General features: G+C 42.4%; 1 protein-coding gene across 3 annotated transcripts in view; it reads left to right on the top strand.

Annotated features, from left to right (window-relative positions):
* LPAR1 (lysophosphatidic acid receptor 1) overlaps positions 1 to 12608 on the top strand; it is a 70368-nt gene extending 57760 nt beyond the window's left edge. For all 3 annotated transcript variants that reach the window (XM_033084965.1, XM_033084966.2, XM_033084967.2), the window contains exon 4: positions 10862 to 12608. In XM_033084965.1, coding sequence (XP_032940856.1) covers positions 10862 to 11163 — 302 coding nt within the window. In that variant the 3' untranslated portion in view covers positions 11164 to 12608. The remainder of the gene's footprint in view (positions 1 to 10861) is intronic.
* The last annotated feature ends 12123 nt before the right edge of the window (positions 12609 to 24731 follow it).

The following is a 24731-nucleotide window of genomic DNA, read 5'->3' as shown; positions in this document are numbered from 1 at the left end:
GCACAGTAGATAGGGGCTGGATCTAAATGACCTTTGTCTGGCACTTCTCATGAACACTTCTGGAAGAGATGAAGGTGGCTGGGAGTCAGCCCATTTTTGGCACAGTTATTTCAGTTTTCTGCTGCTATTCAATTGCTCTTTCATGAAAGGGTGGGCGTAAGGGAACTGAAAGTTAAGACACTTAGCGCCTTTTTTTTTAACTTCATCATTGTTGTTCCTTGTTATATATAGCCAAAACCTACAGTCTTTTATAGGGACACTGGAGCAAACTGTCTGCCAGAGGTCAAAGGAGTCACATCCTCAGAAAAATGCAGATTGAGTAACCTTCAAAATAGCATGATAGTGTGCTTTTTTGTGGTTTCAGAGGCTATTTATATGGCAGTCTTTAAGCCAAATGACCAAGGATGTGGTGCTAACACAGTCCAAGGACTATTCTTGGGTGCTTTTAGGTGCCATACTTTTCTTAGCAGAGGTTAAATTTAGGACAGGGGAGCAGACTTTCAAAGGTAGAAGACTGCTCCTGTAAGCCAGTGGAAACAAAAGGATCTGTTCTGTATAACGAATCAAGCTCACATCTCCAATAAATTAATTTGGGGAAGCTTAGTTGTTGGGAGAAGGGAGTAGTCATAGGGAGAAGACATATCCCTTGTCTTACCCAGGAACCGTTTTAATGACTAATTCTCTAAGCGGATGAGACTGGCATGTCCTCATTTGTAGTCATGAGGGTGTAACTAAATTTCCAGGTTTTACACCAGTGTGTACTGCTGAGAGAAAGAGTTAACTGATTCTAGATTCTGCTATGTTAAAAAAAAAAAGGAAAAAAAGAAAAAAAATACAGAGGAGCTGCCCGTGGAATCCATCAGCCACAGTGAAACTTTTCCAGTCCTGTTCACTCAATTTATTGTTTACATTATGGGAACTTCTTTTATTACCACACTGAAATTATATGCAGCAAGACAGCAAGCATCCTAATGGGGAATCCAGAGGAATCTGTGAGATTCAAAGATAGCTGCATACCTTTAAATAATGTCTCATCTTTACAGTGTGGAAATGCAGAACAAAACCTGTGTTTTCTGCCCTAGATACCAGCCTCACCTAGCTAAATTTAACAGGTACACATATAATTAAGTGCCAAAACCTAGAATTTATCCTTTTGATAATATGTAAGTATATACTTACCACAATCAAAACGTGGCTGGTTCTTCACTCAGTGCTACTCTTTGATATGCAACGCCACATCTGTCTGCTCCCCTTTGTTTTAGCAGTGCCATTTGTAGATGCCTCCCTGATGGTCTGACAGCCTGAATAATGTCTGAATGACCTTAACACTGCTTGGGTGGTGAGGTGTGCAGGAAACTTAGTGTAGTGCTTTTCGTGTGCAGTCTGTCCAAGGCTGCTTCTGCTGTAAGGCAGTAGTTTGATTTGTTACATTCAGGTGAGGAGTAAAAAGGCTTTTCTAACTTTGTATACTTACTTGTCCAAAGACAGGCAGATTTTTCCAAGCAGGTTTATCCTAGAGTGGCATTCCCTTATCCATTGAGGCTTACCCTGTTGCCCACTTCACTTTGGAGCTTGTGCTCTTCATTTTCTCAGAGAGGCACAGCTATCAACATGGATTCTTCTTCTGAAAACCATTTTGTGTGACCGATCTTAGTGCGATTCCCTCAAAGCATGTTTACTACAGCTTAACCAGATAGCTATAATCAGATAAATGGCAGTATGGCTATTTAAATTAAAAGCATACACAGTTTTCTTGCAGCTGAGGTAGAGCTGTAACACTTGGTAACACTTTCTCCTATTCAGAGTCTGGTATAAGCACGAGAGAAACAAGTTTTATTCCTATTAAGGAAACCAACAGAGGCTAATATTTTTCTTCTAATATTATTAGTTTAATCTTATGTAAGAATCAAGGCACTCCTTTACATATTAAATTGCATCCACCCAGGCTTCATTTGGAATCTTGTGTTGCAACTGGAGCTTATCCAAACATAATACCAGTAATGCTTAATGTCCTTAACAACAAAGGAAAATACAATTAAACAATCTCATGTAGCAAAGTTGTTTGATATCCACTAAACATGCTGTATGATTTGAACATAGCATTCTGACCATGTCTGGGAAAGTAGTGCAGTACCACAGAAAGTGAACTATTTTTCTGTGACTGGAAACTGCAGCTACTAGAAAAGCAGCCAAGTCCCAAGCACATTGAATGTACCTTGCAGAAACAGGCAGAGGACAGTCCAGTCTGTAAGCCCGGCTTGTAGGGGGCCAGCTGTGCTGCTCCTGCCTCACATGACCTCTCACAGTGAGCCTTCACTTCTGCACAGGCATGTTCACATTTCAGGAGACCTGTTGATCTCCAGCTGCCCCACATCTGGGACCTGAAAGCCTCACCCAGACCCTTCAGGCAGGCTCCTCTTGCTGGTCAGGGACAGGTATGTCCCTCACCTGAAGTCCCATTCCTGAGAGCAGTCAGGGCTCCTAAAGAGAATCCTAGCTGAGTTTGTACTAGGGGGTGAAAACAGGTTTCCAGATATGAGGCAAAAGTTATTTCTTGGACCCATTAGAGCAGATTCAGAGGAGGACCAAGATGATCAGAGGGCTGGAGCAGAGGCTGCGAGCACTGGGCTTGTTCAGCCTGAAGAAGAAAAGGCTCTGGGAAGAACTTATAGAAAGTTCTTACCAGAAAGGGGCCTTCAAGAACTGAAGAAAGATTTTTTACAAGGGCGTAGAGTGATAGAGCAAGTGGGAATGGCTTTAAATGGAAAAGGAATAGATTAAGATTAGAAATTAGGAAGAAAATCTTTAGTGTGAGGGTGATGAGGCTCTGGAAAGGTTGCCCAGAGAAGTTGTGGCTGTCCTATCACTGGAAGTGTTCCAGGACAGGACCTGTTGAAGTGGGTGGCATCCCCTCTCATGGCAAGGGGTTGGAATTAAATTATGTTTAAGGTCCCTTCCAATCCAAATCTTTCTGGGATTCAATGATTCTTGCTTCTAGTTTTCCCCAGACATCTCTTACCTGCTTTTCTTTGTCCTGTGACCCAGGGAGACCAGTACCAGGAGCCCCTTATCAGTTGGGCTTACATGTTCATTTCCTGGCCAAGCTAACCACGCTGATTGGGGACTGTTGGAATATTTGCTTCCAAGTTATAGCATAAAGGTTTGTCTAGAACACCCAAAAATTGAAAAAGACACCAAAATTTTCTCTGTGTGTCAGGTTTTTTGGCAACAGAGAAACTCCATGAGGACTACTGTTTGTCTTTACACAGAAATAAATAATCAGATTGCTTTGTCAACAGCCAAGCTTTTATTCAGACATGAGCTTCACATATCTTTATGAATTTAGTAATCAGTTGGAATGCTGACCCCTGGCATTTAATGACTTCCTGTTTTTGTCTAAAATGCTTTCTATAGATAAAAACCTTAGTTTCTCCCTTTGCAGAGAGGCAGTGCACCATCTCTCTCCTGCAGTTACTAGATCAGGAACAAATTCCATTTTTCTTGTTTTGAGGGATTCAAATGGATACACATAAATTGCAACAGGACTAAGCTTTTGCTTTTATTTTTGGAATGCATTTTGCAGATTCCTCTTTGCAAGTTGTTCTTTAAAACCTTTACAAGTATGTTCTAAAAGAGGACTATACAAACACCTTTGGTTTGCAGATGTCAATTGAGAAACCCTCCTGGTCTCCTCCATTTGCATTAGGATTGGAGTCTCCTTCAGAGATATCAGCTGTGGAATACTTGAGGCAGGCTGGAGCAGCTGGCCAAAAACCAGTACACTATTTGCAAGACAGCAAGCATCAGGCAGGGAATTACATCGAGTGTTAACATGGGCTAGAGTTTGGTGAGCACCCATGAAATAAGTGGGTCAGTTCTGTTGGCTTGCTGCTGCCCACTTTCATTTTCTCTTGTGTTAGTTTTATTTTGTTATTGGTCCTCCCCAGGCTTTTCTGTCTGTTTGCTGTTTCAAACTTCCAAAGCTTTAGATGCTAAAGGAATATGGAAGTTCTTGGAAACCATGTGGTGTTGGAAACACCCACATCTAGTGCCAGGCACTGTGGAGAGGCCACCTGGTGGGAAGAGATGCAGCAGATGGGCTCTCCAGAGGGAAAGCCAGGAGTCTGAGTGTAAGCATACCCTGCCTCCAGCACATGGCAGTAAGCACTCAGGGCGGTAAGCACAAGGTGCTGCAGAGAGCGAGCTCACAAAGATTCCCACAACTTCCACTGTGAGTCTGGCTGAGGGAAACCTGCTCTTGGTCAGGACTTGCAAAGTGAAGTAGGAAAAGAAGATGAACGGTGTTGGCCCACCCTGAAGTAAGGGAAAGTATGATCACTGTAGATGCAGCCCTACTGACCACAGGCACTTTGTGTCTGAGTCTCCATGCTCAGAGATAGTGGTTATGCAGCTAGTGGTGCCAGTGGAATTGTTGGCCAATGGTTGTTGTCAGCTCCCTGTGAAACACCATGATAGGTCAGATGTTTCTTCAGCTGACCCTTTGTGTAGCAGGTACAGGTGCAGGCAGTTCTCCCCCACTAGGGAGTCCTTTTTCAAAGAACTTTCCTTCACTGTCATCCTCCTCAAGTCTTTTAGAGTCTATGGATAGAGAGGCAAGACTTTCATAGATGAACTTTTTCAGAATTTGCCAAGTTTAGCATACAATTATTTTAAATTTATTAATCTGATCCAAATGTGGGAGTCACACTTTATTTCTTCACATGAAAATTCCATGGGTCGAAACAAACATTACCCCTATGTTAATTATTTCCAGCAGAAAACGCAAAAAACAACAAGAGTGTTTTCTTCCACCAAGGACTGTTAGCTATATTGTAGTAGTGATTTGCCAAAATTGGGGAAAATTAGGTCAGACTAGAATTAGAAGAATCGCTCCAACACACTGTATGTTTACAACATGATAATTGCTCTTCATGAGCTTTGGCATCTGTAATCATTCATTCATTTTAGATTTCATGCTGTCTTATTTGTGTCAGGGAAAAGCAATACGTGGCTGGAAATAAGCAGTATTGCTTGCAGTACTTATCTCTGTTCACGCTATGCACAAGATAATGCGCAGTGTGATAGGGAGGATTATTGATACAGTTTACAGACGCTAGGACATGAAGAAGTGCAGTTGTGTTGCAGCTAATGAGCTTGCAACTCATCTAGCATAGCAAGTGGCTTTCCCTGGTGAGGGTGGGATTATATCAGAATGTGGAAAATGCCAGGCACTTCTGCATCCCTTTTTGGCTATGGTTTTGTTAATTAAAACAAATCATTCTCCCAGAGCATTGCTTTTAGCTTGCATCAAGTACAGAAGGATTCCTCTCCCTGTTGGTAGCTGTGATAGCAGTGATAGCAGTGATGTTTGATGTCCTTTCCTCTCCCAGTGACCATTATCCCAGAGAAGGGGGGTGCAGCTCTGAGGGCAGGAGGGGATTTGGAGAGGACAATGGGTGGGCAAGAGTAGGAGAGCAACAGCAGCAGACTGTAAATGTTCCTGCAGTTCAGCTGGAGTGGATGTTTTCTGTCTTTGATATGCTAGTTCCTTATCCTATTCCTGTAATCTTTAAAAAACTGCAAACACAGGAGAGATTTCTTTTTCTTCTCTCACTCCCTAAAAGAGACTCTTTCAATATTTTTCCTCTCCACAGAGACTGAGGAATTTGCATGGTGAGGTGAGCCCATGCCAGATATCAGGGTTAGCACACAAGATGAATAGAGGACAGCACATGAAAGGGACACAGTGTGGTTAAGGCGGAGAAGAAGGGTGTTTCAGAATAGGTATGCATTGACAAGAGCTACATCCCTCTGGAGCCTCTGAAGGACAGCAGTGTGTGACTTGGCAGAAGAAGAAGTGCTTCTTTTATTTTGCTCTTTTGAGTTAGAGGAAAACAAATGTTCACAGAATAAACACAGACATAGGCTCTCCAAGGCAAAAGAGGGAAAAAAAAAAAAGGGGGAAAAAATAGTAAAAATAAAAGAGTGCTGCTTAGGAAACACTTTGTCTGCTAGCACAAGAAGTTTCATGACTAGCCATCCAGTCTGGTATCCTAGTAATCAGTGACTAGTTCATCAGTATTTATTCTTGTGTAGCTTATTTCTTTTCTACTGCTGTTTTTTTTTGGAGTAGTTTTCTCTTTTGTTCTTTTACTCACTGATTTTTGTGTGATTTATCATGGCTGGTTTCATATGACTACTGCCTACAACAGTTTTCACTCTCTTGCAATCAAACCTTGCTGTGAGGCCTTGTCTCATTTACCCAAGGATTTCCAACATCCAGCTACCATGGAAACATACAGTAATTTCACGAATACAAGCCGCAGCAATTTGACAAAAATTTTGGTGGAAACCCGGAAGTGCGGCTAATAGTCGGGGGCGGCTAATATGTGAATAATTTTCTGACATTTACAACCCCAGGCGTGCCAGCCAGGGTGCCGAGCCAAGCACCTGCCAGTAAAAGCCGGCATTCTGCGATTGTTACAGTGTTACTGTGTTGCCCTGGCTCTCTGCAGGCAGCACGGGGGGTGGGGAGAGAGGTGGGAGAGCTCTCTTCTTCCCTCCTCTGCCGCAGCCCAGGGGAGGACGGGTGGGGGGGCATGCCGCCATTGCCGCGGTTCGGGGAGGACGGGGGGGGGCGCCGCCATTGCCGCGGCTCTGGGAGCCGACGGAAGCCCCGCACAGCAATTGCCGCGGCCCGGGGAGGGGGGGGGAAGTGCGCGCCGCCATTGCCGCGGCTCTGGGAGCCGACAGGAGCCCCGCGCAGCCATTGCCGCGGCTCAGGGAGGAGGCGGGGTGCTTTGTCCGTGCCCGCCGCCAGCGCCACGGGAGCGGGAAAGCTCCGTCCCCGCCCGCCGCCGCTGCCGTAGGAGCGGGGGAAGCTCCGTCCCTGCCTGCCACCGCGGGGCAGCGCCGACCCGGAGTGACCGAGCCCAGTGGCAGCGGCGGGTGGCCCTGAGCCCAGTGGCCGCGGCGGCCGGCCCCGAGCGGCAGCACCGGGCTGGGCCACCTGGCCCCATCGGCAGCCCCGAGCGGGCCGAGCCTGCACAGCCTTAGCTCAGCCAGTAAACCCCGCCCTCCCGTGGTTCTGTTACTAATTGCACGCGGGTCCTCGCTGCGAACGACAGAGCAGCTTATATTCGGGTGCGGCTTATCTATGGACAAAAACCGAAATATTTGCCAACACCCAGAGATGCGGCTTATACTCAGTGCGGCTTGTATTCATGAATTTACTGTAATCTGCACTGATGCACCAGACAAGGGTTCAAGCAGGTGTGATCTACTGATATCATGGTCATTGGAAAGCCTCCAGTGGACTTCTACCACAGCTCTGTAAGACCGACAATGCACAAGGAGTTGGAGTTTCATTTCTCATTGGGATGGGAGGTATCAGACAGCCGCAGAAAATTAGATTAGGTCATAAATGCTTTTTGGTAACTCATATGCCCCACTGTAAAACAGTCTTCTGGGTCTTCAATCTTTTAAGAAGATGTGCTATTTCTCTGGTTCCCTCAAGCTTTGCTCTCTAATGGCTAGCCACTCACCCCTTGGCCTGATGAGCAATTCTTCCTCACCCAGCCCTCTGTGACCTGGCCCTCAGGACAGACCTTGGCCATACTCCATGGGAATGTTCCTTCTGCTGCAACTGAAGAGCTCATTTAGCTTCTTGCAGTGCCATTGCCTTCAAAGGACTGCCAGGGCTGGAGGTAATATTCCAAGGGGCTCTCTGTCCAGGCAAAATGCTCTTCAGCCACTCAAGGATGTAAAGTCTGCATGTTTTTTCCAAGTATATTGGGCTCTCCTAGTGCCATGGTATGACTATGACATATCCACAAAGGATCAAATCACTGAATGCAACAGATCTGCTTTGTATGTCATTAGGTTTGACCAAGTTTGTAAAATGTTAAGATGCACCTGAAATTACTAATGCTGTACTTTAGACCGCTCTCAGTTTGGATTCTGAGCAGAAAAACATTGATATTTTGGTGGATGCTTAAGGCTTTCCAGTATATGGCAGCAGGGAGCTTTTGGATGTCACTGTTTTATTAAATGTGATATTTTTAGATCATCATTCTTGGTGAAGTCAATTTACAATGGATTTCTGGGAGGGGAAAAATTTAATCTCACTTCCAACTTACTTCAACAAATATTTTAAGTAAGAGAAAAAAAACCAATTCAATCCTTGTTTTCCTTCCAGAAAAGGAATTCCATGTTTAACAGATGAAGTTTTCTAGATCTGAAGTATTAAGAGGCTGACATTTGTGTTTTCCATTGTACCTAACTCAAACACACCTTATTGTGAGTGATGCTTCTCAGTATTTTCCAGTGTACCAACAGTTAAATAAGAAGTGAACTAACCTGAGGCATTTTTTATGTCATCATTTACAAGCACTTAATAAGCTGCCAGAGCCATTAGTATGGGGGAATGTTTTGCTAGGAGCAGAAGGGTGACAACTTGCACAATAGTGACTTCCTTCCAGAGCTGGGCGGGAAGTTAGTTGCTCAACCACAGTGAATTTTTTCTTGAGTGCAGCCAGTCAAGCCTCAGCATAGCCTCACGTTATCAGACCTGTCTGAGATACTGAGGAGCCTAGAGAGGCTTGTGAACTCCATCTGAGACAAGTGTTCCATGCAATGGGCTGCATGTGGAATTTTCTGGATGACTTTGGGGCTTTCTCAGGAGCAAATTCATATCTGCCTCACCACAGAGCTTCTTGTTGCTGTTTCTAACATATCAGAAATTATGCCAACAGAATGTTCTGTTATTCCTCAGCAACAGATTTAAAAAAAAAAAAAAAAAGGAAAATTGGAAGCTTTCAATTGCAACTTTGAACAATGCTGTGAGAGCTTTCCTGCTAGCTCCATTGTTTCCACATTGGATTTTTCTTCTACAGGCCTAGTAAGGATGTTGTCATTGTCTTTTGTCCTTCACTGTAGATCCCCTGACTTGCAGTGTTCCCATCTCTGGTGTTGTTCTCCCAAGGCAGCCTATATGGAAGAAAATACATGCTTAAGATAGAACAAAGTCCACTGCTGCCTTACTAGCTAGGAGGCTGAACACAACATGCACAGTTTCAACAGTGAGCAGTTGAATTTGAATTATTGACTTGGTTTCTGCAAAAACCAGCTCAGCAGAGTTTTTCTGTGCTGGGGGCAGATTCTATCAGCATGGGCAACACTACAAATAAAGAGATGCAGTTTTCTACTCTTACAGCAACAGGTACAAGGAAGGGACAAAAGCCTGTAGTTCTGTAGTTTGGGTAGTTTTGTAGTTTAAAGTATGGATTTCAAGTACTCTTTTCTAGGACTGCTGGAATACAAAAGAGCTACAGACAAAAACTCTGAAGTGGATTCATGTGTTTGATGCCACCTCAGCATGGGAGAGTTCCATCCCCATACTGTCAAATGGCTGCCAGAGACCCTAATAAAATCGTTTGGTGAAAGGGTCTGATGCTTTGTATTGGCATCTGGTAATTCACCCTCGAACTTCTTTCCATTGGCGGGCTTTGTTGGTCAGCAAAGGGATAAGCATTGAGTGGGATCATTAGTTGCAAGCAAGCTCAGTTTAGGGATGCTTTTTGGTGCTTAAAAAGCCTCTGTGTGTGGTTTCCTGGTTGGTAACCAGTGTCTGTCACCTGGTGTATATCGCAGGCTCATAGACCCTCTTGGAAAATCTTCTATTTGATCTAGGTGGGTTTGCTGTCCAAACAGAAATGTGTTTGCACAGCTTACAGTTGCCACTGTCCAAGCTGGAAATTACTAGCACCTTCTTGGCAGGCAGGGCAAAAAGTCTGCATGCTGTGGGAACTGACATAGCTCCTAGTTCTGCAAGAGACCATCACTGAAGGAAAAACTGGTGCAATATGTAAACAAATAAATACCACAGTGACAGGAGAACCAGTTCGAAACAGTGCTCATTGGTAGTGCTGGGATGCCCTTATTGCTTGCTGCCTGTGCTAATCCTGATAAGACGTTGGTTTCCACCTCAGTAAAGCTGCCTGGAAAATCTCAGGAGCCCCGTCTTTGTTCAGACATGATTGGTGTGTAAGGTTTTCCCCAGCAAGTGCTTATATTTAAAGCGTCTCTAACCCTGCAAGGAGTTACAATCTTCCTTTAATTCAGTATTCCTAATAAAGTACAAGGCATTTGATTTAATTTCTCCATTGAGCTCTGAATTTTGTTCTGAGCTTTGTTCTCCTCAAGAGCTTTGGAAAACAGAGAAAGAAGGGGGTAAGCATTTTAATCGGTGTAAGACTCTGGCTTTGACACTATTGAAGCCTGATGAGCCTCTGAATTTTGATTGAATAGAGCTCTAAGAAAAGAAGTAGATCCGTTGAAGGACGGCATTTCAGTGCAAGAAGGATGTGTGTTTAGGACTTTCCATTACATAATGGGGCTGAAATGGGTTAACAAGACCCAGGCTTTCTTTTTCTTGAGAATTGCTGCCTGCACCACTCTTTTTCTATTACTGATGCTTCAGTCACAGCGTTCACAGAAAGGTTTTCTTTGTTGTTGTTATTAGTTTGAGAAGTAAATTGCAGTATTGTTTCTCCTGATCAAGCGATTGATTAGTCAGAGTGCCTAACTGAAGGGAAAAAATGTTCCTCATTATCAACTTTAAATGTAAATGTATTTGCCAAGCAGGGTTTCAGATGGTGGGGGGCTGGGATGTGTCTTGTTCTTTTGATGTGCTGCCCATAACCATTTACAGATCTTTGAAAGGCATCCCTCTCATCGGGTCAGTGAAAAGAGAGTGTGGGAACAGAGAAAATTAACCATTGCTGCTTCTGGATGGTTCTTGTGATGTTTTGATGGGTAATGGTATATATTTGTAGACTTTGTCCATTTTTTCTCTTTGTAGGTGCTTTCATAATCTGCTGGACCCCAGGATTAGTCTTGCTGCTCCTCGATGTTTGTTGTCCCCAGTGCAATGTCCTGGCCTATGAAAAATTCTTCCTGCTCCTGGCTGAGTTCAACTCTGCCATGAACCCCATCATCTACTCTTACCGGGACAAGGAAATGAGTGCGACGTTCAAGCAGATCCTCTGCTGCCAGCGCAGTGAGAGCACCAACGGTCCCACCGAAGGCTCGGACCGCTCAGCGTCCTCCCTCAACCACACCATCCTGGCTGGCGTGCACAGCAATGACCACTCCGTGGTGTGAAGCCACAGCCAGCCCTGGGACCGACAAAGAGCAGCAGGCAGCGCTGTAGGGCGGGGCAGGTGCGCAGCCGCAGGGAAGGTAACCCACTCACGTTTTCTCAAACACTAATGGACTACAAGTGCATCTCTTCCAGGGGGCCTGACATACCAGCACAGACTGCCCCATCCGTAGGATTGGCCATGTTGCAAAGACTTTGAATTCTACTTTGAAAAAGTAGAACGCAGTTGCTTTGCAGAGGAGGTCATCAATAGCCCATGGAAAGCCTTGCTGAGACTTTGTTGGACTTTGCTGCATCTTGGTGCCAGTCTGAATCAACTCTGATTAATTAAGCTTATACCTGCTTCACTGCATTTACATGTAGCCACTTAGTATTTTTAAAAAGGGAGTAAAGGGGATAAAAATACGCCTATCATTTAATAGACATGTAATATGTATCACCATCAGCATGCTTGTGATGAACATTTTCTGTGCAGGGAGTAAAACTGTGCCCTAGTCTTTGTATCCTTAGCCACACTGTCATAACTTCAGTAAAAAGAAAAGTATTTTTTTCTAACACAGGCAAGAGGAAGATGAGGGAAACTGACTCTTCTAACCTTCATTACTGGCGTTAGAGAATGCATGTTCTGTGTGTATGCAGATTGTTTTAATTATGGGGGAAAATAATAAAAAAAAGCTCATTGTAAAGTCTGCCGGAAAGTAGAAAAGCATAGACTGTATTCCAGTGTTTGTTTAGATTATGAAATAAACAGTACTTTAGACACAATGTATATAAGGTTCTTCTTTGAAGTGCAGTATGAAATTTGTAACATGTGAGGGGTACCAAGTTTTTTATGGACAAGTTTTTAAAGTAGGACACATCCCTAAGGCTCTAAAAGGGCTACAGTGAGGTTAGTAGATTGCAAAAATTGTATTTATGGCATGTACTTGGAACACTTTTCTCATTCATGGCAAAAAACATATGCATTTTTAATGGGGAATAAAAGGCATGTATTTATGGACCCTTTCTTGTAATTGAGAACAAAACGCCTTCTGCATTTTTGCACTGAGAAGTATTTGTAGGGTACCATTCAAATGCTGCCACCTTCATTTCAAAAGCAGTGGGCTACTAAGAACTAAGGTACAATTTTATTTTGTAAAGTCAACACTTTACAAGGTTTAAGAGGTCATCCATTGCGAATGACTGGACCATATTACAGATAGTAGCCACACATGCACGCTGTTATAAATACCTAAGCTAACGTGGTTTTTTTCGTATGAGTCTGTTTTGTAGAGAAATGTCACTCATGTGGATATCAGTTGCCAAGAATCACTGATAGTAAACAGAACTCATTAACAGGGGCAAATGTGAGCAAAGGTGGGATCTTGCTGATAAAAAACTTGGGACCTCTTTCCAGGAAACGGTGTGTTCTACTTACAATGTAAAATATATCAAAAGTAAATTCCTGGCACTGTTTCATTGTAATTTGTCTCTATAAGAAAATGAAGAAAACAAACAAAACAAAAAAAACCAGGGAAACCCCACCCCCCCATCCCCCCACCCCAAAAAAACCAAAACAACAAAAAAAAAGAAAAAAACACACTCATAAAAAAAATAACCCCACAAAAGTAAACAAAAATCCGGATTTTATACTTCCAAGCATAAAATTGCTTGGAATAGGCAGTTCCTTGCTGAGAGAGGGAAGAGAAACAAGTGAATAAGACCTGCCTCCACTAAATAAAGTGAGAGTTTTGACTGCTTTCAGCAAAACTGAATTCCACCTGAACTGTTGAGCTAGTGGAAGGTGGAATAGGCAGAGAGAATAAAAAAAGCACTGTCTGCCAGTAGACCAAGGTTTTGAATATATCCACGTGCTTTGAACAAATCCCGTTTTAGAACAGGCTATAGGAAATTTTTCATTTAAAAGCATCTGTTTGCTAATCCACTCATAATTTTTCCTCAGTGCCTGCTTGATACTTGAACTAGTGCAGGTAAGCAGAAGAAAGGAGAGGGTAAGACTGCCTCCAAAGACAGGGGATATCTGAAGAAGAATTTCCATTTCTCAAGAACACTTGGAATTCCTTTCTTCCTTGGATCCAGGGCAGGAGGACTTTTTCCTTTTCTTAACATCCCCACAAAATTAGAAGATGATAAACACTTTATTCTAGCTTTTGGGGGGTTTTGTGCTGGGCGATTGCCCTTTCCGAGTGTTCTTTTCACTGCTGTTTGTATGCTTTTGTTGAATTTCATCTGGATAGAGTGGGAGGATGATGTTACAAAATAGCAGCAAATAATTCACTCTAGGTTAACCTGCTGGAAGTCTGGTGGGTTTTGAGAAGCCATGGGTGAATAACTTGAAAACAGGGGTGGTGTGTTTGGTTGAGACATGGGTGGGTTCAGAGGCCTCTTGTGAAGACAGATGCCCTAGGACGTTTTCTGTTATTGTTGTGATTGTGACAGATGGCCATTGCTGTCCAGGTACATTCGTTGATTAACCCAAGGAGGCACTCAACAATTCAAGAAAGTGAACCTTTTGAACTCTTAGCAGTAGTCAAATTTCAGTTGTCGGGTGTATTAATCCAGGAGCATGTCTGACCACAGGTGGCTTTTCTTCTAAAAGGTAAAGAGCAATGTTTCGGATCAAATGCAACAGGAGGAACATTACTTGTGGAATTCTGCTAGAGGAACTCACTGACTGTGGCTGCCGTATAAAAATTTGATCAGTGCTTTGTGTTGTTGACATGTTGTTCCTATATCCTTAAGAAATCTGATCTGTGAATTGAGTAGTTCTTCGCAAGCTTATGAAATTAAAGCTCCAGTGGGCAAAGAGAATAAAAACCAGAGCCTGGAATAGAGGGATTCATTTGCTGTGTTCCTTAGAATGGTTCCCAGCCATTTGTTTTCATCTCAGAATTTTTTTCAGTTCTTCTCTCCTATTCAGATTTTCCAGCCTCATTGTGCGGTTGTAGAACTCACTTTTGCTATGTGAAAACGTGGTGCAAAGTACTTGGGGAAAAAGATTGCCCCACTTATTTTTACTTATCTCAAATTCTTCGAAAGGTTTTAGAACACTTCTTAAAATACCAACAATCCTCCCACAGTCATTAAAATTCTTTTGTTGCTGATTGCCTCTGGTCCAAGTAAATCCTCTTGAAGTTCAAGTGTAATGGTGTTTGTGTCAGCAATTGTAGTGGTGGGGAGTTGTGTATTAAAAGGAATATCATTTGCAGATCAAGGAAAATGTGTTTTTCTACTTCATGTATTTCAGTGGCAGTATAAATCTGAAAACTAATTTAAAATATGGCCTTTGAATTTTAATTCCCAGTTGCTGTGATACATAGACAAGCTAGGTAACCCATTGGTCAAAAAAATCACAACTTTTTTATAAAAGATTGAAAATATGTATGTTTGACGCATTGGTTTTCTTGACAACACCTTGTTTTTCCGGGATCCCTTGGCAGCTTCAAGCAGGCTTCTGACTAAGATACTAAAAACTGGGCAGGTAGAAAAGAGAGCAGACCAAAAAAAAAGGCTTTTTCCTAAAATTAAGCTTACCTCTGTCCATAGTGCACCAGTAATGGAGGTTTTTTTAATAGTTGCCACAAGATTTATTGTTGTTTTTGCCAAATAGTCAGACCTGCAGCAGCATTTAAACAAGTGGGCAGCAAAGGCTTGGAGTAGGCCACTTGGCAAAAAGGAAAATGCAGGCTGCTATCTTTATGTGGCAAACTAAGCCTGGGTAACTTGGATGTCAAAGAGGAAAAGACATGTCTTATGTCCAGTGTTTTAGTTCTCCTTCCTCTGCTAAGTAACCTCCCAATATCAACATAAATTTGTCCCAGTATGGGATGCACTGAAATGAAACTTTTCTGGTCACTTTATGGACTACTTTTTTATCTCTACTGGTGTGGTGAGCAGTTGGGTTCCCAGAAGCAGTGTGTCAGGGGAAGCTCTAGTGATCTCTGCTTCTGAAGCAGGTTTTGTAGCTTTTTCTGACCTTTGTGTTGCCCCAGAAGTATGCTACCAGATACCATATTTAGCTACTGTAAAGCCATCTGGGGTTTCTGTCTGTGATGCTGCTGCAGCCAGATCTGTCTGCACTGGGTATCCACAGACAAAAAAAAAGTGCAGCTTTTTATGTGAAAGAAAGAAAAATCCACACTGCAGATTGCTCTCCCCACCTGGTATTAGAAGGAGCATCCCCAGATGGAGAGGCTTTGGTGCAAACACCCCTGGTCTGTGTTTCGGCCTCTGTGAGTCAAGGTGATGCAAAGCAGAGTGGGCAAAGGCATTTGTCTAGGGCAACGTCCCCACCCTTGTGGAGGTGTGACCCCATCCCTGGTGTCCCTGTCATTGTTCTGGGTCCCTCCTGACTGCAAAACTGGATGTAGCTGGCAGAGGTCAGTTTTAGCAAACTGGCTGGGTTTTTTCCACTTGCTGCAGAGGTAAATGCAGGCTTTTCCTTTTTCTGGTCCTTTTAAGAGCTTTCCTGTTATTGCAAGTGTACCTGTCATGTCCTTTCCAACCAGTTCTTGCAGTGAGGCATCAGTCTATGCTATACACTGTTGTCTGTAAGGAGGGGATTTGCAACTGCAATCTCATTTGTTCAGACAAATTGCTTGGGCTTTACCATTTGATTGGAAAGGCCAAATAGAGAGTTAGCTTAAAAAGTACTGACGCCCACACCTGTCCAGCCACGGCTCCTTAAGAAAATGTGCCCTTATCTTTCCTTCCATTTTCGTCTCTTAGAGGATTTTCTAAGAAGCTATTCACCCAGCTCCTCTTTCCTAAATCTATCAAGGAGGAAAAACAGAGGTTGATATTTAAAGAAAACAAACAAAGCTCCCAAACCAAAACAAAAAACTTACGACAAAAACCTCAAAAAACTAACTGAAAAAACCCACAAGAGAAAACGGAGCACAAGGATATTAAACTATGCTGCTGTCTTCTGTGGTACATGGAAATCCAACACACTGATAGCTGCCAGCATTTTAACAAGAGCCTTCATGAAATGTTCCCATTTGCCTGTGATAAAATTCTGATAACCAGAAGTGTATGTTGAGACTCAGGAATCTGTTAATTTTTCCTGTTTAAATAAAGCCATGTTTGTAATTCAAAAGTATTGAGAGAGCCAATGAGCTTTGGCAAACAATTTTGTTACTAAGTGCACTTACTGTAAATGTTTAGAGGTTGTATCTAGTACAATAAAGTATTTGGCATGTGTAATAAGGAGTGTGAAAGAAATACCCTTTTTCGGGAGAGCTGGTATTTTTGGATGTGAAGGGGAATTAATCAAAAATTGTATCGAGGCAGAGACTTGTGTCTTACAGGAGATAGCACAGGGCTAAAATGCAGGGACAACAAAAGGACAGATTATTTCCAGTAAATCACTTAATCCATTCTGTTTGTGATTTTTATATGCCCACCTTCCCTTCTTTGAAGTCCACATTTGCACCATCTAACCTCAGTCATCATCTTGTTGCTATAGAGAAAACATTTTCTGCACAGAGAAAACAAACTTACTGCTTCTTTTCCCTCTTCCTATTCCTGCATTTCTCCCTCTACTTTCTTCTTTTCCTTTTGCTCTTCACCTTCCTTTTTCTTTTTTTTGTGCATAGATATATTCCTCCTACAATGTGTCCACAGTTTTGACTTAACCGTACAAGGTTAACTAAACCAAATCTGGTTGGCTTATTAGAAATGAATGTGTCCACACATATATGCACATAGGAAGAGGGCAGAAGTGAAATAAAAATTATTCTTTCAGTGCTGGTTGAATATAGCTATTTAAAACTCTATTTTTCTGCAAAATCCTATCTCACATTTTGAAGAAAAGAGGACTTAAGTTAAGGTTCATTAGACCCCTGCCTTTTGTTAGAGAAGCCAATCACTTACACACTGATGGAAGCCAAGTGTCTGCTTCAGCAAAATGACAGGAAAGAAGTTGGTGTTCCTAATTACTCTAAGCATTATTAAATTCAAAAATAAAAAATGACAAAAGTTCAAGTTTTTTCATCTCCCCGGATCCTGTGATTCGAGACTAATGCCTTGGTGCTGGGATTTCCGTGTATAATGTAAAGCAGCCCCACAGAGCTTGATTGCTGGACATAATGAGCTGAAAGCCAAAACACACAATTGCAAAATAAATCATGTCTCATGAAAATGCACTGCAATACCTCTGGGATTTTCTGCTTAAGCCCTGGATCACCATTTGCTGGGAAAGCCAGACTGTTTATATGGCGATCTGTTAACATTAAACACACAACACGTGCAGCGCCACAGCTCGCAGCCTCAGCGTGCAGTAGGAGAAGCACAGAGGAGCAGCTCTGAGAGCAGATAGCCAGCACATTTGAGATCACAGTGCCCAGTGCCTGCAGTGCACCTCCCTGCATCACCTGGGCCAGCACTCCCTTCCTGCTTTGTGCTTTTTTGTGCCCCTTGAGAACAGGTGTGTCTGGGTTGGCAGCACTGCCTCTTATGAGCTGGACCCAGTGGGAGCAAACACAAGTCAGCCTCTTTCATGTTTATCTTAAGCCTTTCTCCCCTCCACTACTTAGGCTTCACACGGTTACAGATCTGCTTCTCCCTCCTCTAGTCCTTGCATGCCTAGCCTCTTGCTGAACATTCTAGTAACTCCTCAGAGTCCTTCCAGTTCCTCATGTGTGTTGCCTTTCTTTGTGCCTCCTCCAGAAAGCCTAAACCATCTTTGTGGCACGCTTCAAGGTGACAACTGGGTATTTTACACCAGAGATGCAATTCCTTTGTAATTCCCTGGAGGACAAGGTGGAAAAGGAGTTAAAATCAGTTGGCAGCCTGTCACAAGTGGTGTTCCCCAGGGCTCAGTTTTGGAGCCAGTTTGGTTTAATATCTTTATCAATGATGTTTGATGTCACTATCCCTGGAGATATTTAAAAGACGTGCAATGTGGCACTTAGGAGCATGGATTGCTGCTGGGCCTGACAGTGATATGTTAATGGTTACAGTCATTGGTCTTAAAGATATTTTATAACCAAAACCATTCTGTGATTCTATGGGAAATAAATAAATGCAATATAGAGAAAAAGGAAGTGAAAAACTTTGAGAAGGAAAGGACAACACAGAAGAGACTGCCCTGCCTTCCATGCAGAATTTTGTTTATAACCCTTTCAAAGACTTTCTGGCAAGTTCAGGAAAAAAATCTTGGTTGCAGCTGTTGTTCTAAAGGAAAGAATAATGCCCCTTCCATGGCATTATTTTTTTTTGCCACTAATGAAAATCTTTGTTGTTTTAGGTGTATCTAATTTATTAAGAGATCAAAAGGCCAATTGAAACAAGGAGAAGCCTTCCCATCTACCACCCATACTGAGTACAAAATTAAACTATTTTTATATAAATGGTGTTTTACTACTCAAAATGTTGAAGGATGCTTCAAGGATCACTGATATAGGTTGTGGTTTTTCTATTTCTCTGTTTTTCCAAAGTTTATGATATCTGGATATTTTGCTGTTTATTCTGCCACAGATTTTTAAGTTTGTACATTCTTCTTGTCCTCAAGTGTCTCTTTGCAATCCTGCTTTTCAAAATATGTAAACACTCCTTAGTTCAAGGGAGTTACTCAAAAATGTGCCTGATTTGAGCTACTCCAGCTGCTGCTGCCTTCCAGACCCCTCTCCTGTCTGATCACAGCAAGGTCTGATTTTGAGCCACAAATATATGCTAACAAGTGACAATTATTTTGTTTAGAAATTCTTGTGTCAGGGAAAATGTCAGTATAGTATATATGTCTCTACAGCTAATGCAATGCTCTTCAGGCAAGCTGGCTGCCCATATGGTGTATCTTAAAGAGACTCATCAGGAAAACAGACTTTCCTGAGCTGGGCTGGGTTAAGGGTTTGTAAAAGGTGTCTGACCTTTGTTTTATCTTTGAAACATCATTCCTACATCTTTGCATGAACATACTTAGAGGTGAGCTGTTGTTTAGTCTTAAGATCATTTGTCTTTTTTTCTGCAGTTCAGACATATGCACGCTCCCGTTTGTGCTACTGACAAAGGCTGCATATTTTCTATAAACTGGAAAACCTGCTTTTCAGTCCACATGCTTAAAAGCACAAGGCATCCACACCTAATCTACCAGACAGGGTGCACAGGAGAGCGGAAAGTGTAGGACCTTGACTGCCTGACCTCTTTTCTTGACAGCTTTATGCATAGTGTGTGTTTTGATGCCTCTTTTGGTCTGAGAACACCAGACAGGTTTAATGACTTGTTCTAAGAACACCACTAAATTGGGATTGAAGGAACTATATGGTTATGATGAACCCGTAACACAGATTGTTTAGGACCTGTCCCAGAGAGCAAGGATATAAATTTTGTCTGGGATGAGGCTTGTTGTCAGATGATATCGCAGTGCTCCACAGTGAACTCAGGATGGGATCTTCTGCACTGTCCTTCAGTCGTGCTCCATGGCTATCTCTCAGCCAAAAAGGACAGGTCAAATAAAACATATGGCTTTGAAAATAGGAGAGGGTCCTTCCAGGGGTATGTTAAAAAATGGCAACCTGCTGGCCCCTCTGCCTCTCCAGTGAGTACTGAACAGTGGACAGCTCTGGCATGCATTGCCTGGCACAAAGGCTTGGCCATGGCAGCAGAATCCATCCCACAGAAGGTACTGCCAGCAGGATGCGTGTATCCTGCACACAGAAGCAGAGTGTCTTTCTGTCTAGCATTCGTTCCTCTCTGTCCAGCATTTGAATAACATTTTTAAAGTTTCTTGCAGCACAGTAACAGCCGAGGTAGACATTTTATTAATTAGTGAGCATCAGGCAGTGGTGAAAGAAAAAAAACTAAGTCATCTATGCAAAATTCAAGTTCTTGCTTTTTCTACTCATGTTCCAGTAAACAGTGGTATAAAAGGAAGTCTTTATAGCATGTTGGATTTTTATCTTAATGTCTGTACTTAGTTCTTTTACTTGCAAGGCTAGCATTTTCAGAAAGCACTTGCATAGCTGAAGAAACATCAAGTTTTATTAGAGTAATTTGGGTCTTAAAAAGTCAAAAACAGTTTTCTTTAAAAATGCCTCAAATATGCACAAAGGTGGCTGCATTCACTTTACTGAGTTTGATAGAAGAGGCACAACTCAGCTTGTGTCAAGATATCTGTGTTAGTTTCCTATTACTTGTGCCAGTCCAGGTTAATCTGGTTCAGAACTAAAAGAAACTACACTAGTAAAAGGCACCTTTGTTGCAGTGTCTTGTATTTATCTGAAGGTACAAGCATTGAAGGGAAAACATCACATCCAGTCCAACATGTGCCAGTGAAATTTTTCTGGTATAAGCCATGGACTCCTAAGTAGCTCAGACATTTTGAAAATATTGCTCTTCATCCAAATAAAGTAAAATAGCAGCCAATATTCAGAGTAAGTAGTGGTTTTACTAGTAATGTTGCTTAAAGCAACCTCCCACATGCTTCACCTTCAGTGAGCAACTCCATAACTGAGACGCCTGGAGATGGTCCAAACAAAACAGTGTGTTTTCCATTAAGAGTGGAAAAAAAAATTACACAGCGTATAAATTTACAATGAAGCCATGTTGTTTGCTATGAACTAGCAGTGACATACATGTGATTTTAGTAAGAAACTAATTTCATTAGTTAACACTGTGTGCAAGTCAAGCATACAATGAAAAACAAAGCAGATCCAGTCATTCATCAAAGAATTGTCCATCAATAAAGCCCCTGAGCCTTTGCAATCCAACTACCAGTCTGGGTGGGCTTCTGCCTCCTCCTCCTCCTCTTTCTTCCCTAATCATGCCCAGCCCATTTGTGGCTGGATTTGCCCTCACAGTCAGCACTGTGAGGAGGGCTGTGGCTCTGGTCCCAGTGCTTGCCCCTCTCCTGGAGCTCAGTGCAGATGCACAAGGCTATCACAGCCCAGACACTGTGCCACCACTTGCCTTCACTTCTGGTCTGCCTCTAATCCAGAGACCCAGGACACAGCCCGTAAATGCAAGGAATAATCAAAGAAATAGGAAACACAGCCAGATTATTGAGCCAAGAATCCGAACATAGAAATTATGCCTGGCCCTGTCACGCGTTATATACAACTAGGCAATTAGCCCTCAGTGTTAAAGTTTTCCATTTCAGTAAGGGGCATTAGATTTATGCCCTCTGCTCCCTTTACACCATGAGTTCTACACTATGGGAAATACATTTTTGTAATGTGTTTTTGTAGAACTCAGAGAAATAAATGAATGTGTTCATGGGAAAACATTTCCATCAGCACATGAGGCCATTTCTACATCAGGACTCGAGTCATTCTGTCACCCAACTGACTCACTGTCAACTCGGGCGTGAGCTGTTTGGTAATCTTTTTACCTCATTCTTGGAGGAGAGTTTGGACAAGAGAGATAGAATTACACAGGAATGCAGTTGGACACCAAAAAGTAGTAATGAAGGAAGAAAGCAAAATATATGTTATGGGATTATAAACTAAAAGGAGAATTGTAGAAAAAAAATTAAATTAATGGATTAAATGTAAAGGAGAAAAACTCCTTGTGATTAAGTTTTGCTGAACCACAGACAGAAAACTAATGGGCTGCTAAGCTTGATTTTCTGCAGACCTGGAAATGAGGAAGCCATCAAAGGATCTGCTGAAAAGTAGGATGCTGAAGTAGAGTCCATCAGGAAATGGCTGTGTTTCCTGAAAACCTGGAAGGCTTGAGTTAGTCAGCAGGTTTACAATTTAAACAAACCCAGACCCTTACAGCTGCTGAGGAGGGTTATGGAGAATCAATGGGACCATGTAGGCCTGTGGAGTGGTGTTGAAGGGGAACCTGTGGTGCTTGGGAGGAGAGAAATAAAAGAATGGTCTTTGCCTGAAAAACAGGGAGCAGAGACATACTGCTCCAAAATATGACTAAAAAACAGAACAGCATTTGTTAGAGCAGACATAGTTAACAAGAGATCCATTATGGAAGATCTTGGCTGGAACCTACAGCATCCAACTCACTAGTGGGTGAGACGGCTGCTGGATGGGAGCATGAATCCACAACACTCTGTGAAAAAACATTTTCCCTGGTTTTCTCCCCTAGGGTTTTGGTCCTTTCAGGCATCCTGATTCCCCAGGGGCAACCAATAATTTTCATTCATAAATACTAAGATGAAATTGGGGGAAAAAGGGCTCTGGTGGCCATGTCAAACTGACCCTCTGTGTGCCAGCTGCAAGCTCACTGGGACTGATTTCCACCACACTCTTTGTGGGATGGAGGCCAAGCCATCCAGCTGCCAGCTCCAGTTTCCTGTTGTGTTTAGTTCAGTTGGACCTATTTCTTTCCTCCCCTTTGTGATGGCTGGAAACATGTTCCTTGCTTCCCACACCAGAGCCAAGGCCATGGCCACAGATATGTTTTGCTGAAACAATCAACTTGACACTCTCCTGCTGAATTTTGTTGTAACAATTAACTTCAGAAGGAAGGTAGTATCGTTGCCCAAAATAAGCCTCATGATAGAGTGCCTCTGTCTCTCTGTAGAAACAGACAAAAAGACAGAAAGAATTTTCTCCTGTAAGTGCAAACATAGCTGAATGTAAATGAGGCATCCAAGACAGACAAGGCTGGTGCTCTTGGAAGGGAATTCCTTCTAGCGTAACTGAAATTATGAAATTCTAATGGACTCAGGGCACATGAAAGCCTTCTCACTTTAGTTGTTTTACAATATCATTGAGTTCAGAGGTCTGCTACCTTCTCCCAGGACACTAAATGTGATGCAATGAAAATCTTGCTGACTTCAGGGACTTTGGGGCAGGAATATCCCTGCTGTGGAAGGATGCAGGAGTCTCACCAATGGTTCCAAGGGCTGAAGTCAGCAGAGAGTTTCCCATATTGCCCAACACCAAGCATCTGTATGGGATGTTCAGGATGCTCAGGATGTCAATACTCAATCCTTGGACATCTCCCAGGAAGGAGAAAAGAAGGCACCACACCAGGGATTTAACTGGAATGCACAACAGCAACAATTCTTGTCTACTTTATAAGCTTATTTGTCCGTTAGTCACACAAATGCTCTCCAGGCAGGCCGGTGGCCCTTTTTAGGAAGAAAAATAATATTCCTTTTTTATGAATTCTCTATCAAATTTGCTGCAATGTTTAGGGCACAGGTAGGAACTACCTCTGCAATAAGATCATTAACTTGTTTGCACAGTTTTGCAAATGGCATAACATGGAAAAATCAATTGTCACAAGTTTAAATTCCTACTAAAATAGATCTTTTAAGCTGTTTACAGAACCACATGAGATGAAGTACAGGAAGTGGTAATACTATTTCCCACACAGTCATGATCTTGTCTCATTTCTCTGGAAATGCCAGACGATCCTGTTGCAATCAGAAAAAAAGACCAAGATCAAAATCTGGGCACTCCCTACTATACTTTTTAAAACAGGAGTTATACCTGTCTTTGACATAATCTATGAAAACTCATGAAAATAAAAACAAAGGCCAAAGTCCATACAAATATTCAGGACAACGGCAAAGTTTCTCTGTACCAAGGACTGGTATTAAGACTCTGAGCTGTCCCTGTGACAGCAAGTGATCAGACTGAGGAGGCAAAACATGGGCGCAGGTCACTCATAATAGCTGGGTGAGTGTTGGCCTGGATCCTGGATTTCCTACTATCCTAATCATTATCCTCATAATGTTTTGGGGGTTTTTAAAGGTAAAGTTTTTAGTTTGAAATAATACCAATGCAGTGGCTGAGATTTCCAAGGAAAACCTTTCCACATTATTTTAAGTAGAATTAGTGGTAACCTTGTCAAAACCAGTGAGAATCTTAAACCAGTGCAAACATGTTTCAGAAAAACATTCCGACCCTACTTCACAGTATCCTACAAAACTGCCACTACCAGTTGTGGGCCATTCATAGCATACATATTTCGGAGACTTTTCAGAGTTGGGAGTGGTTGTCAAAAAACTGGAGCTCTGAAATCAGGTAGTGATCAACATCCAGTGTGGATAATGCCTGTTCCCTGGTACATTATCCTCTTTGGGGAAGCAAGCATGAGTTGGAGACCCAGTAACATGGTGGCACCCTTGGCAAGAGGCAGAGGCACTGTAGATGTTATGAAAGGTTTCAGGGTAAGTAGAACAACCTGCTTTTCCTGTAGTTGGTTTTGTAAACAACTTTGTAGACATTTAAAACCATGTGTTTATAGCACCTGACTATAGAAATGTATTTGCTTTTCAGTTTTTCAAAGGTGTTTGTCTACTAGAAATCTAAAAAATACCTGAGGATAGCACTATTTACCATTTAGTTTGATATGCACTGGTTTTTATCTGCTACATAGTTAGATGGCCACCTACAATAAATTTTGCACAGATATACAGTGATTTTCTTTAAGGTACTTATTTTTCAGCAAATAAGTCATCATCCAGAAGTAAACTGAAAAGAAGGACAATCAGAAATACAGGTGCAGTGTCTGGCATATTAGTTCTTTTTCACTCAGTTTGACCGTGTGGTGAGCAGCTCTCAGGAGGCAGTTCCAAAGTTTGTACATCTGCTGAGGGGCGACTCACTCCCTTGTGCGAAAATCTTCACTATATTGTGATGTTTATTATAAATAGAGG

This window comes from Catharus ustulatus, chromosome Z (genome assembly GCF_009819885.2).
Source record: "Catharus ustulatus isolate bCatUst1 chromosome Z, bCatUst1.pri.v2, whole genome shotgun sequence".
In the NCBI taxonomy this organism is placed as follows: Eukaryota; Metazoa; Chordata; class Aves; order Passeriformes; family Turdidae; genus Catharus; species Catharus ustulatus.
Note: the sequence above shows the minus strand (reverse complement) of the source record. Positions and strands in the feature narration are given on the sequence as shown.